Raw genomic sequence first — 14,547 nt, forward strand, 5'->3', positions numbered from 1 at the left:
TGGACCTTGCTAACTACTGAGTCATCTCTCCAACACAAGTTATTTTAATTTTTGTGTGTGCATGTGTGAGTGTGTGTGTGTGTGCGTGTTTAAGTGTGTGTTTGTGATATGTGATTTTACAGTGTAGCTCTCAGCTCAGGTGTCAATGTTAATTTCCCTGGAGTCAATTTTCTTGTTTCATTGCCTATTTCCAATGTAACAGAGTTATAGTACAGTTTAGACGTCATTGCCTTCTGTGCTTAGGGTACTGAGCTCCGTCTCTCTAATCTTCCTCTGAGAGTAGGATTCCATCCTCAATAACAGTCACTACCAGGAACAGGCCGATTGACTGTTGCGTGTTATGTGGCGTCTCTCATGCTCCTTTTCTGGTTCCTACAAACCTGTTTCGATGTTTAGAGTTCCTCTGTGACTGACCATTCTTCCTGTTTTCTCTAATGGTGAGCACCTTTCTGGATCGGCTCTAAGGTTTGTATCTGATTTATGCTCTGGCAAGGTCTTCTACTCTGGATCTAGTTTGGCTCTGGCTCTGCCTTCAGAGCCATCTTCGGCTCTATCTTTGGCTTGCTATCTGGTGGAAATGTGTGTCTGCCTTTTGGAATTTGACACACCTGCACTGAGAGTCCAGAGTGGGTCTTGGTGTTCTCTCAGCTTAGCTGGTCTTGTCTCACTAGGGGCTCCAGGCAGTTCAGTTGTCCAGACAACTGGTGCTGGTTCATAAGTGGGGGAGTTAACTTAAGTACGTGATGGTGGGTCAGTGGGAGGGATATAGCAAGCTCTGCCATTACAGGTGCTGACTTTATGGAGCCAGTGGGCAGGAGGCAATGATGCAAACATGGAGACACTGAACTCAAAGAATATGGCTTATTTTTCAGATTCAAAATACAATTAACCCTTTGCCGAAAAATACTAATTCACTCTACATATTCGTCTCAGCTAAATTGTTAATTCCTTTCAGAAATCTCCCCCAACTCACCCTAGCCTGGAGTACATGCCTCCACCCTCTGAGGCCCCTGCATTTCTTCCTTCTGCAGTATATATGACCACTAAGTGAATTCCTATATAATTATCAATCCCTCTATAGTGGATATAAACTCCACAAAGGGAAGTCAACCAGTTACTTTATACCTACTGATATTATCAACATCCATGGTATGTCTGGCACATAGTAGGCACTTAATAAATGTTTGTTGGATAATGAATAATTGACAGGCACTGTAGTCGTATGATGGAAAGCACTAGTAGGTAGGTTTCTGAACCAGCTCACACTTCCTCTCTCTAGCCCCCGGAAACACCAACTTGAACTGAGACCAGGTGTCAGATCAGTTCTTTATCCCCAGAAGACTGTGGTCTGACTGGACATGGCCCAGCGCCATCTGTGGATCTGGTTCCTTTGCCTGCAAACCTGTGAGTTCTGAACCTTGTGAGGATTTGCACGGGAGGGCAGAGACGTGTCCCTTTGATCTACTTGCAGCAGAACATCCTGGGCTTTCTGTTCATATTATACTCAAACTACTGAAATACAGGAAGAACTTAAGACCCACGCAATGTGCTTCACTGCATTAAACCAGTCTTCTTTCACTTGCTGTCCCAGTTCCTAGCTATGCCTTCAACTCCTGGTCTCTCCTCTTCCTATTGTCCTTTGGGTTGCTGCACTGTTTATGTGGGCTAAGAGTCTTCTTTCCAGCATCATTTCAGCTTGATTTTCCTTTTGTATTTCCATCTGTTCATTTAACTCTCTCGTCTTAACTGATGTTATCTGTGTATGTTTGGGACATAGTAGGCACTTAGTAAATATTTGTTGGGTTGTTAATTAATTCTGGTCACTGGAGTCACAGAATGGAAAACGGTAGTTTCTTTTTCTCATCTTTTCCCCTCAGTCTTTGAAAACAGAAGCTTTTTCATACCATATCTCCTGGTTACAGTTTCCTCTCCCCCAAACTCCTTCCAGTTCCTCTCCACCTCCTCTCCCCTCTAGATCTATGCACTTTCTGTCCCTCATTAGAAAGGAACTGGCTTCTAAATAACAAACAAACATGTCAAAATAAAATATAATGTGAATATACCAAAACCATCCCACTGTGGCTGGACAACATAGTCCACAGAAGGAAAAGAGCCCAAGAGCAGACACAAGACCCACTCCTACACACACTCAGGAATCTCATAAAAATACTAAGCTAAAACCTGGGGCAGAGCCATGTGGGTCCTGTGCTTGCTGTTTCAGAGTTCATATAAGCCCTGATTATTTGACTCAGAGGGCTTTGTGACTCTGGATCACTCCACCACTTCTGGCTCTTATACTCTTTCTGCTTCCTATTCTCTGGGGTTCCCTGAGCTCTGATGGGAGAGGTTTGGTTGAGTTGTGGGTTCCAGAGACTCCCTCTCTCTACATAATGACTGGCTGCTGGTCTCTGTATTGCTCCCCTCTGCTGCAGGAGGAAGCCTCTCTAATGATGGCTGAAAAAGACACTGATCTATGAGTATAGCAGAATACCATTAGGAGTCATTTTTGTTTTTTTGATACTTTTAAAATTAAGACCAGAGTGTTTGGTTTTATGCTGGATCTCTGGGCTATCTAGTCTCTGGGTCACCCAAGCAGTGTGAGGAATGGTGCTACGCACACTTGTCTACTCCAGTCACATCCAAAATATCGGGGATAAAATCCTGATAAAGGATAGAGGCAATAAGACCCCAAAAGGGGTTCCATGCCTCCTGGATTTCAGACTAGTCGCTGGTATCCCCTAACTCAGACGTGTTCCAGATTAGTCTTTCCAATCATAAACATGGCCTCATAATTAGGCATAAAGGTACCCCAAGAAATGATTCATAAATGGTTAAGATTGGGCATTGTCTCCTGGCTGGCATAATGTTTCCAACTATCCTAGTTTAATATCAAGCTGTCCATAGCTTGCAATTGCTCTCAAAGTAAGGGTTTCCCTCACTCAAGGACATTAGCTAAAAGTGTGAGGTCAGAACTCCTCACTGCCTGCCCCGAGCTAGATCCAGAGAATTAGCAGGAAATGCTAGATTGAAACCTCCTGGTCATTGCCTTCAGCAGAGTCAGAGAATTAGCCTAGGAATATGCCTAAACAGGGAGAGTTCCACTCCTCTTCCTCCTGCTTCACACCTATCTACCAGCCCCTGCTGGCCTTGGTGTGGTGGTCACCTGCCTACGTGACTTCAGTCTTGCATCCCCTGCTGTAACCCACACCTGCCTATGTGACTCTTGACATCTGCCCTGTTTGCTGTATGGTATTTAAGCCTGATTCTCACCTTACACAAATACATTCAGATTCACCACACCCTTGTGTCTTGAGTCTGTTTGTCATCCGCCAACTCATTGCCCACCTGACCAGAATTCAGGTGTCTCTCCCTACATTTTCTCCTTCAACCCTATCTCCCTACCTGTTCCTCCTGTCATGTTCCTGTTCCCTCTTGTCCTCAGTCCATCCATAAATTTATTCTATTTCCCCTTCGAGGGAGATCCATGTGTCTCCTTTTGACCCTTACTCTATACCTATCCTCTCTGGGTGTATGGAATGGAGGTGGATAAACCTTTATTTAATGACTAATATCCATATATAAGTGAATACGTAGCATATTTACTTTTCTAGGTTTGGGTTACCTCACTTAGGATGTTTTTTTTTTCTTCTAGTTCCATCCATTTGCCTGCAAATCTCATTATGAGAGAGTAATACTCCATTGCATACATGTACTTCAGTGTCTTTTCACATTCTTCTGTGAACAGACATATGGATTGTTTTTCATTTGGGGCTATTATGAATAAAGCAGCCATGAGCATGGTTAAGCAAGTGTGTCTGTATTCGTATGAAGCATCTTGTCAGTATGTGCCCATGAGTGGTATAGATGGGTCTTGGGGTAGACTGACTCTCAACTTTCTGAGGAATGGCCACATCAATTTCCATAGTGACTATACAAATTTGCACTCCCACCAGCAACAAATGAGTGTTTCCCTTAGTCCAAAATGGACTAAGTCCATTTTGTAGACTTTAAGTCACTTGTGTTATGGATCTTAGCCATTGTGACAAGTGTGGAATGAAATCTCAAAATAATTTTGGTTTGTATTTCCCTGATGGCTAAGGATGTTGAACATTAAGTATTTCTCAGCCACTTGAGTTTCCTCTATTGAGAATTCTCTGTTTAGATATGTATCTCCATTTTTAAATTGGGTTATTTGGTTCTTGATATCTAGCTTCTTGAGTTCTTTATGTATTTTAGATATTAGTCCTCTATCAAATGTAGAGTTGGTAAAATCTTTTCCTATTCTGTAGGCTGCCATTTTGTCTGAATGACAATGTGCTCTGCCTTACAGAAGCTTTTCAGTTTCATGAAGTCCCGTTTATTAATTGTCGATCTTACTGCCTGCACCTCCAGTGTTCTATTCAAGAAGTCTTCTCCTGAGCCAATGAGTACAAGGGTGTGCCCCATCATTCTATCAGTTTTTATGTTGAGGTCTTTGATCCATTTGCATTTGAGTCAGGATGATAAGTACGGATCTCTTTGCAATCTTTTACACACAGGCATCCCGTTTTACCAGCACCATTTGTTGAAGATGCTGTTTTCCAATGTGTGTTTCTAGTTTATTTAAAAAAATATCCATAGGCCTGTGGATTTATGCCTGGGTTTTCTGTTCAATTAGACTGATCAACGTGTCTGCTTTTAATACCATGTTTTGTACCATGCTATTTTCTTACTATAGCTTTGTAATATTACTTGAGATCAGCAAGCTGAGACCTCCAGCAATTTTTTTTACTGTTCAGAATTGGTTTTAGCTATTCTGTTTTTTTGTTTGTTTTTTTCATATGAAATTGATAATTGTCCCATCAAGATCTTTGAAGAATCTTGTTGGATCTTAGTGGGGATTGAATTGACTTTGTAGAATGCTTTAGGTAAGACGGTTTTTTTTTTTTTTTTTTTTTTTTTTTTTTTTTTTTTTTTTTACTATGTTAATCCTACTGGTCTAGGAGCATGGAGGATCTTTCCATCTTCTGATATTTGCTTCTATTTCTTTCTTAAAAGACTTAAATTTTTATCATCCAACTTTTTCACTTGCTTAGTTAGAGTTACCACAAGATATTTTATATAATTTGAGCCTATTGTGAAAGGTGTTGTTTCCTGGATTTTTTTTCCATAGTCCCATTGTAGTTTGCATATAGATTAGCTATGATTTTTATGAGTTAATTCTGTATCTAGCTACGTCAATGAAAGTGTTTATCAGTTGTAGAATTTTTCAGGTAGAATTTTTAGGGTCACTTATGAATGCTATCACATCATCTGCAGATAAAGATTCTTTGAATTCTTCCTTATCAATTTTTATCCCCTTGATCTCCTTCAGATCCTTGTTGCTTAGGTATGGAGCTTGCCTAGTTCCTGATTTTAGTGGAATTGGTTTGAGTTTCTCCCCGTTTAATTTGATATTGGCTATGGGCTTGTTGGAACTGCCTTTATTATGTTGATGTATGTCCCTTGTATCTTTAATATCTCCAGGACTTTTATCATGAAGTCTTCTGTCATAGGCTTGTTTTGCATCTAATGAGATGATCATGTGGGTTTTTCATTCATTTCTTTATATACTATATTACATGTATTGATTTTTTTTTAATATATTGAACCATTTCTTCATGTTTTGGATGCAACAGAAGGATAGATCCTGTTTTCACAACCATTCTGTTACCCCGTGTGTTTTTATGGGGAGAACTGAGGCCAGGGATATTGAGATAAGTCAGTGACCAATGACTGTTGATTCCTGTTACTGTTTTGTTGTTGTTTTTGAAGATAGAGGTGGAGTGTGTGCTGTGTCTCTGTGTGTGTGTGTCTGAATATAGTACATCTTTGAAAAAACTATTAGCCCAGTGTAGTACATAAGAGATAGAGGCAGTGAACTCCAGACCATTCTAGTCTACATAGGGAGTTCAAGTCCAGCCCTCCATACATAGTGAGAGCCTGCCTCAAACACCTGTATATTCTAGCAAATTCTATTGCTGTGTGCTTCACACTTGTGTTTTGTGCTTTACTAGGAAGGGTCCTGGCTCTGTTGTACAGAGATCCTAGGCAGGACTTTGTTTTTTTGTGTAATGGTCCAAGGAAGCTAAAAAGGCAGAAAGATGGTAGCTGTTCGAGTTTGAGTACAGAGTGGTAGGGTTCTAAAAGGAAACCAGGGATGACATATTCATTTTGTCAGGGATCCTCAAAGTGACAAATGGGGCCTTTTCCCAAAGAACTCAGAAGTGCCCATCACCCTAAGTGTAATGTTTCCCCTCTTAAGGACTATTGCAGATACTTCCTAAGGGTACAGTGAGCTCTAGATCCTCCTGCTGCCATCCCTGGTGGACTGGTCCCTTCCATTCTGTGCTGAACATGGAGTTCTATATTGCTTTTCTACCCCTTCCCAGCATCAGAGCAGTGGAAGAGTGGGCTGAGGAGAACTGTATGTAGAACTCTAAATTTCCCTGCTATCACTGATACCAGGGAAGTTGGAGACGAAGAACTCATGACTTCTTCGGGCTGGAAAAGCTTTTTCAAAACCAAAATTTACAGTCTTATGCTCTGATTCAACTATCTCATGGTTTTGTGAACTCTGACTGTCTTCCATGTGTCCTAGGGCCAGGTAGTTTCCAGGGACACAAGACAGACAAGTCAATCACCTTGCTCCTTTCCTGTTCTCTCTACAAAACTTTGCTTTCCTTTTCTGATTATTTTCCTTTACTCTCACATTCCTGCATCTATCTAATCAACCTTGCCCTTTGATCTTTTGTCCTATCTCCCACCAATAATAGCAAAAATTAACCAAAAATGAAGGATCACTATTTGTCTGACATAATTCTAAGCCCTCCACCACAATTATTACTTTGTTCCATACCATGATGCTCTATAAGGTAGATAGAATTAAAATACTCGTTTTCAGGAGAAAACATTAATACATAGACGCTCAGAGGTCAAGTGAGTTTTGTTTTATTCAAAGTTTAATTATATGCTAATATAAAAAAAACACTAATAAGGGAAGATCGCAGCTCTCGTTGTAGAGTGCTGTAGGTTTCTAAAAAGAAAACAAAACAACTGTGACTCAGAGTTTCTATAATGATGGAGAGTGACACAGGAATCCTGCTGCCCAGCCCCTTCATTCCTGGTTGCTCGCAAACCGCTCTTGACTTATTTTCAATTAATTACAACTCTTCTTTCAGTATTGAATACTCAAGCTATCTCTGTTCATTCTCCCTGATCTCAGATATGGAAGGAGCTTCTAGCCACATGGTTAACTGTGTGCTGGAGAACAAAAAGAAAAAAACAAGGTAATTTAGCTACTACCACACTCCCCAAAAATGAACAAGAACAAGAAATACTTATTTGAAGACTCATGAAGAAACAGTGGGTGTTAAGCAACAGTTCAACCGTCCCTGCTTCCTCTCTGTTACATCCTCCCCTACGGCCACCCTGCCTCACTCCAATGTCCCAACACTTCTTTATTTCCTTCAGAGTGGTCTACTGTATTATTATAGTCCCTTCAACAATGTTTGTTTGGGGGTATTTATGAGTAAGTGTGTGCTGTGCATATGTGTGTGCATGTATGTGTGTGTGTAGGGGGATATGCCTATGTGCATGCAGGTGCATATGTGTGCACTTGCATTAGGAGGTCAGAGGTCAACACATAATTTCTTCCTTAATTCCTCTCTACCTTATGATTTTTAAGGCATGTTCTCTAATTGAACCTGGATTTCCCTGATTCATCTAGGTTTGCTGGCCAATGAGCTTTCAGGAATCTCCCTGTCTCTTCCCCACCCCAAGCCTCCCATGATGCTGGGGATACAAATGTGTGCTATAGATATGAATTCAAGTCATCATGCTTACAAAGCAATTACTTGACAGACTGAGGCATCCTCTGGCCTCTTATTGGTTTTGTATTTAAGAAACGACATAGTGGTCAGGATATGCAAGCTCACAGATATTGGCTTATTTAGTTATGAGGTCAGTGTTGTCATCAGAGTTATTGTAAAGCTAAGGAACCCATTGCCTTTGCTTTAGTCATTCAGTCATGCACAGCTTGTTCTTGTGATTGTATATAGTTTGAACTCATGTGAGCATTGCTTATATGAGGACCTTTCTCAACACTCAGAATGTAAATTATCTGAGGGTCTGAATGAAGTTAGCTATTATATGAGACTTTAGTCCGCCCATTTTTAGGCTCTGTTCTCCCAGGCCCCCCTGCCTCTAGAGCAGTGACAGTCAGGACAACTCTTTTTGACTAGACCTATATATGGTTACAGGAGTGTGGAGAATCTCGTGAGAAAAGAGAACAGAGCACACAGATGTTCTGAGGTGAAGTGCCCATGGTCTATATGGCTATCAGGGAAGAGAATGAATGGGAAGACAATGACTGAGCTCTAATCTGGCAGAACAAGGATGATGGTGATCTCTATGATGGGAGACCATGTAGCTTCCCAAGCCCCAGGGAGATAGTGTGTGCTCTTCACAGAGTCTAAGAAGAGCCACAAGAAATTGTCCTCTGTCCAGCTAGAGACCTACTAGCCCATCAAGTTCTCAAATTCAGGTGATTTCCTGACACTTTCCTATTTGTTTATCCTTTTAAATTCTCTTTCCTAAGCATCTCTATTGTCTGATCCCAATAGCAGCTTTTGGGAACTACTTATTCGTGGAATGTGTATTTGTCAAGTCCACCTATAGACACGGAATATATTGTCTGATGAAACGCAGAGCAAGGCTGCCTCTTACAGAGTCTGTCCACTGTGCTCCATCCATACTGATGACATCCTACCATCTCTGCTCCAGATTCCCTCTTCCTCAGAGCTACCAAAAGATCTGTACTGCAAACAGACTGTACCATGTATTGTAGTTTGAATATGGCATATCTGCCCTACCCCACAAATCTCATATGATGAAGGCTTACTTTGTATCTAATAGGGTTTGGGAAGTGATCCATTACAAAGGTTCTAACTTTACCAGTGGGATAATCCTCTGATATACACAACATCAGATGACCATAATAGGAAGTGATGGAAACTAGGAGATGGGGGTCTAATCAGGAGACACGAATTACTGGAAGTTATGCTGTAGAAAGGGAGACCTTGTTTCCAGACCACTCTGTTCTTTCTCTGCTTCCTGGGTACCATGAGGGGAAAAGCTAGCCTCTGTCACATGCTCCTTGCCATGGTGTTCCATCTTGCCCCAAGATGACAGCTGTGGAGCCAAGTGACTATGAACTAAATTGGTCCTTCTTTGATTTGTGCTACAGCTTCTGCCACAGCATTGGAATCTGAACACACATCATTCACATCTGCATCGGTGGAAGCCTTTTCTAGTCTTTGTTTCTCCTTTCATAGCATGGCCTGGTCTTCCTCTTCCCATTTCTGGTCTGCATCGTGGAAGTTGGGAAACAAGGCAAGTCAGATGATGTAGCTCTGAGACACTTCTTCTTTGCTTGGATCCTAAGGTTTCTGCAACTCTTTAGTCTGCTTCATCAATTTCTTGTTAGCTTATAAAACCGTGTCTCAACTTTTATTTGCATCAAAGTAATTGAAACCACCACTTACATGTGCCATCCAGACACCAATAAGTGCTATTTCATTGCACTTTATTTGTTATCCACGTTTTGAAATCAAGAGTTAAGGATCATTGGATTTCAATAATTTTTTTTCAAGACTATGGTAGTAGGTTCAAATACACCTGAATCTAACATGTTTATACACCATTGGAATACATTCTATCTTCTTATTCTTAGAGGCTGGTCTCATCTTCCACATGACTGAAGGTTTCAAGGCCATCAAGAATGATTATCTTTCACTTTAAGTTTTTCTACAGTATATGTTTACTATGTTTTAAGCAACTTCTGTGATACCTGATAATGGTTCTTTGGAAAAGATGTTTCATGGTTCATATTGTAGGAAACTTAAGTTAAAGGCTCATCAAATGAACACAGACCCACGTGGCTCAAATCCATGTCCCTTCCACCTCCCCACCAAGGATAATCTGGCATCTATTGGATTGTCTCCCATGCTCTCAATCTCAAGGATCATCAATACTATTCCCAAACACATAAACTTAGTAGCTGTTTCTAAGCCAGGCGGTGGTGGGGCATGCCATTAATCCTAGCACTTGGGAGGCAGAGGCAGGCAGATTTCCTAGTTCGAGGCCAGCCTGTTCTACAGAGTGAGTTCCAGGACAGCCAAAGCTACTCAGAGAAACCCTGTCTTGAAAAAACAACACAAACAAACAAAGAGAGCTATTTTCAGCCTTTGTCTCACTTGAACACTATGAACATTATATCACAGACAATCCCTCCTTGAGACCACAGTAGGTTTCTTGTTGATAATGCTTTTGACACTTGGTATACTTATTTGCTTTGTGTATCGTTTTGATATTTCTTCTGTTACCATGGACACTGCTCACAGGCTCAGCTCCAGACCTAAGCCTTACATTTCCTGACTTGAATTTTTCTACATCACCAACCTCAGTACTTGGCTTTCTTGTTATGATTCCTAACATTTCTCAGAGGTCCAGCTACAATGTCAAAATAAAACATAAAGAGAGAGAGAGAGAGGAGAGAGAGAGAGAGAGAGAGAGAGAGAGAGAGAGAGAGAGAGAGAGGAGAGACAGCAATTTTCCCCTTCCAAAAGACATTAGAGGCGTATGTGTTACCTTTACTTCTATTCTGTTGGCCTGAACTTCGCAGCATGATCACACTTTACTAATAACAGAAAGGATTGTGTAGTCTATTCTGGTGGTCATTTGTCCTTTTAACCATCAAGTGTTCTGTCATTATGATGAAGACAAAAACAAATATTGGAAAATAGCTATCAGGTTCTGTTGCCACTCTGCCATCTGACAATACCCCTAGACCATACTTTCTCCTTGGAAGGAAGAAGGCTTCCTTTCAACTGCTTACTTAGGTGGACCAATGTCATCTCAGATTCGACAGTTCTAACACAACCTCATCTCTTCCATTTGACAGCTTTCCTGCCTATCTGTTTTGTACTATCAATTTTTAACTGATACAGAGAAAAAGCTAAAATCAAATAGCAGGACAAGTAAAGGTTACTAGGTGCCCATTTCCTCATTGCCCCTCCTTGCACTATCTCTCAAACTCAGCCCTTCCTTGCCATTCGTATCATATCCTGCTTGGTTCATACCCGAGTAATGACATTAGCCTCATTAAGTTCTCTCTTGTTTCTTTATGGCATATCTGTTTTCTCTATTACCAAAGCTTCTTTTTCTTTCTACAAAGCATTACTCTATTAAGATTACCCCAACACACCATTTTAATCTTAATTCATAAAACTTTAGTAGATCCTCCACATATAGGATAACTCAAATTTAAGACTGCACCAAATCCTAGCCTAATTTATATTTCTAGTTCTTTCTCTGTATCTGCCCTCCAGTGTCTCTCTCTCTTCTTCTCTCTCTCTTTCTCTCCCTCTCCCCCTCTATCTCTCTCTCATACACATATACACATAACTACTCCCTCATAATTACAATCTAGATTCAATTGACATCAAAGCTTGTGAAATTTCAATTCAGAACCCAAGGATTTCTCATTTCATATTGCAAAGGAAAATTTTATACATGTGTCTTATTTCCCCAACTTGGGATTAATTCCCCTGAAGTTCAAACTTGGGGCCTCATGCATGACATGCAAATCTTAGCCTTCTTTCAAGATATCTTTGTGGCATAAGCTCTCTCCAAAATTGGATTTTGCTAATGTTCCCTCCAGTGATATGACATTTGAGTCTTTATAGCATGTAGAAAAATAAATATTGAGGTTCATTGACAGAGAGATTATTTCTTTCAAAACCAAAGTGCTTTTAAAAGTAGATTGAAATCCACTAAGGAGAGGACTTAGAAGCATCTAGCTGAGCTTTATTTGAATGATCCCATAGATAGGCTCTAAGTGGGTCCAACATGGCCTCAGCATAACTGATCACTGGTCATAGGGAAGGGTCATGCAATATTTAAAATACACATACCAGTAGGTCATGATCAACACCAGAAATGATTCACATTAATTAGAAATGATTCATATTAATTACACTTTGCCAGTTAACAAAGCACCTCTGCTCATGTTGCATCATTTGCTTCTCGAGGAGTTGATGGGGCCACTGGATAGGGCTAGCATAAACTGATAACGGTTTTGTAACTTTTTTGAGTTTGCCTAGTGTGTAAGTAGATGCCCAGTCTCACAGCTACCTCTCTAGGAGGGCTTTCATGGCTTTAAACGTAGCAGACAAATGCAGTTCACAAATCAAGTTCTGCTTTTTCTCAGAGAGGTCAGAGTTCTTGCAACAATATCAGTAGTTTGAAGAGCTACGTGCAACACTTCCCCTGCAGCATCCTCACCCACTCTTACCCACCCTGTTTGAGGGCTTTTTGAGAGTCCAGCATTTCCTGAATGACTTTGCTGCAGTCATAGCTGTGAAACTGACACAACATTCAACCTCTTGTGGTTGCACATTTGCTCCCATACTGAGAAGCTCTCAGCCTTAGCAAATGGCCTCCACACTTGAGAAGTTAGTGACACAATATAGTCACAGTTGGATGTCCTGTATCTGATGCACCTCCCACCTAAGTTAAACCCAAAGAATAGAATGACCATTAAGCCATAGGACCTGAATTCAAAAAAGCCATAAGACATGGAGTAGATCTGAGGCACAGGTTGGCTATAAAATTTGAAGGACCCAGTGCAAAACAGTAACTTTAGGCCCAATTGTTAAAAATCCATTAAGTATTTGGAAGGCACCCAGTACCAGAAAACCAAGTTCAGGATCCTTTGAGCTTAGCCTCTCTGTGTGCTATACCTGAGACATAAGCTAAGATATTGCAAGTGCTCTTTGTGAACTCTATCAACCCAGTAAGATAATTTATAGAGTGACAATTGGTGCTGGGGATTTCTGCAAACTATGGCTGCCAGGGGCAACATCATCACAGCTTTATGTTCTCTGTGTTTTCTTCTTGCTGCCCTTCCACTTGCTACTCATCATAGCACCTTTTGTGTCCCATAGGCTCCTCGGGGTTGTCTTGGTATCCTATTATCCCTGTGGTCCTAACATAGCATCTGACATGTAGTCCTAACATAGCTAACATAGTATTAAGTTAGTACTATTGGTAGTCCCTAATTTCCCCCATCCCATGTGTAATGCCCTAAAACATGTTGACTTGGCTTGCCCATTCCAACTAAATCACCAGCATGTTCCTCTTGAGGGCAAAGCTTCCACTGACCTGAAAGGACAGAGGTTCACCTTAGTAGTCCTAGGATCCTGCTGTCGGTACTGAGCTGAAGGGAAAGGCAGACATAATGGAAAGCAACACTGGGTTAATAAATCCTTTTATTTTAGGAACTTGCATTCTGTACAAACTTTAGGGTTAACCTGGACCCATTTATGTGGCAAACATGGCTTGACCTTTGGGGATTGCTCATAGCTAGTTCACATCAAAATAGCCCAGCTGGTTGTTTGTGATTACCACCCTTTCTCACTGCTCAATTTTCCAGTCATATGCTTTATTGAACACTTCATGTATCATCCATGACAATCCCAAACACTATTGATCATTAAAGAATCTCAGTGAGGGATTTGCTATATTAAAACATGTCTATCTAGATGCCTAAACTCCAAATGTTAGGAGGTATTCAAGGAACAAAGACCATTAACCTTCACTAGGTCCAAGATCTCAAGTGTGTCCCTTTTCCTGTCCATCTGGCCAGGGGTAGAAGAACTTGGGATGAGTGTTTGGCTATGTGGGCTGATGAAGTATGGGACAGTACTTTGTTTTGGTTTTCGTTTTTGTTTTCCTATGGTCATCAATCAAATGTTACACTTTTGTTTTTATCCTTGGAAGATAAAGTCAAAAATCTCCCAGGCTCTGGTGAAATTATCCCCTAAGTTGGTGGGTTTGGGGATCTTTTCTGGTCACTTCTATCTTTACAGCTTACATAAGAGTATTTGGCACACAATGGGTGTTTAACCACTTATTGAGTGAGTTAACTACTGTTACATAGACTTTCTTGAAGCTACTTACAAAATAAGCTAAGTTCACTAATTTATGAATGAACACATGTATTTATTCAGGAACATGGCAGGTTTTTAACTAAATTTTGGTTGTCATTGCACATTAAGGAGTAGGCTAGGTGGTGGTGGCGCATACCTTTGATCCTAGCACTTGGGAGGCAAAGGCAGAAGGATCTCTGTGAGTTCAAGGCTATCCTGGTCTTCAAAGCAAGTTCTGGGAGAGCCAGGACTACACAAAGAAAACCTGTCTCAAACCAACCCAAACCCCAACTCCATTTCTCCCAGAAATCTACCTAGAATGAAAGAAAAAAATCCCAAGAGAGAGGATGAGCAGTGTGTGAGGAAGTTCCTCAGTGGAACTCAAAAGGAAAAGGAACACAAGACAGTTCAACATTTTCATGGTTACTGTTTTCTATTTATATCCTCAGGGTCTGAAGCAGTGGGGAGAAATGCAGACTCGATGGTGGTGAATGGGATTCTTGGGGAGTCAGTTACTTTCCCCTTAAATATGCAAGAA

General features: G+C 40.9%; 1 protein-coding gene across 2 annotated transcripts in view; it reads left to right on the forward strand.

Moving 5' to 3' along the window:
- Window positions 1–411: 411 nt before the first annotated feature.
- LOC116103566 (SLAM family member 5-like) overlaps window positions 412–14,547 on the forward strand; it is a 94,291-nt gene continuing 80,155 nt past the window's right edge. For both annotated transcript variants that reach the window (XM_031389729.1, XM_031389739.1), the window contains exons 1-2: window positions 412–465; window positions 1,280–1,404. In XM_031389729.1, the coding sequence (XP_031245589.1) occupies window positions 1,359–1,404 (46 nt within the window). In that variant the 5' untranslated portion in view covers window positions 412–465; window positions 1,280–1,358. The remainder of the gene's footprint in view (window positions 466–1,279; window positions 1,405–14,547) is intronic.

The sequence above is a fragment of the Mastomys coucha genome, unplaced genomic scaffold (assembly GCF_008632895.1).
Source record: "Mastomys coucha isolate ucsf_1 unplaced genomic scaffold, UCSF_Mcou_1 pScaffold1, whole genome shotgun sequence".
NCBI lineage: Eukaryota > Metazoa > Chordata > Mammalia > Rodentia > Muridae > Mastomys > Mastomys coucha.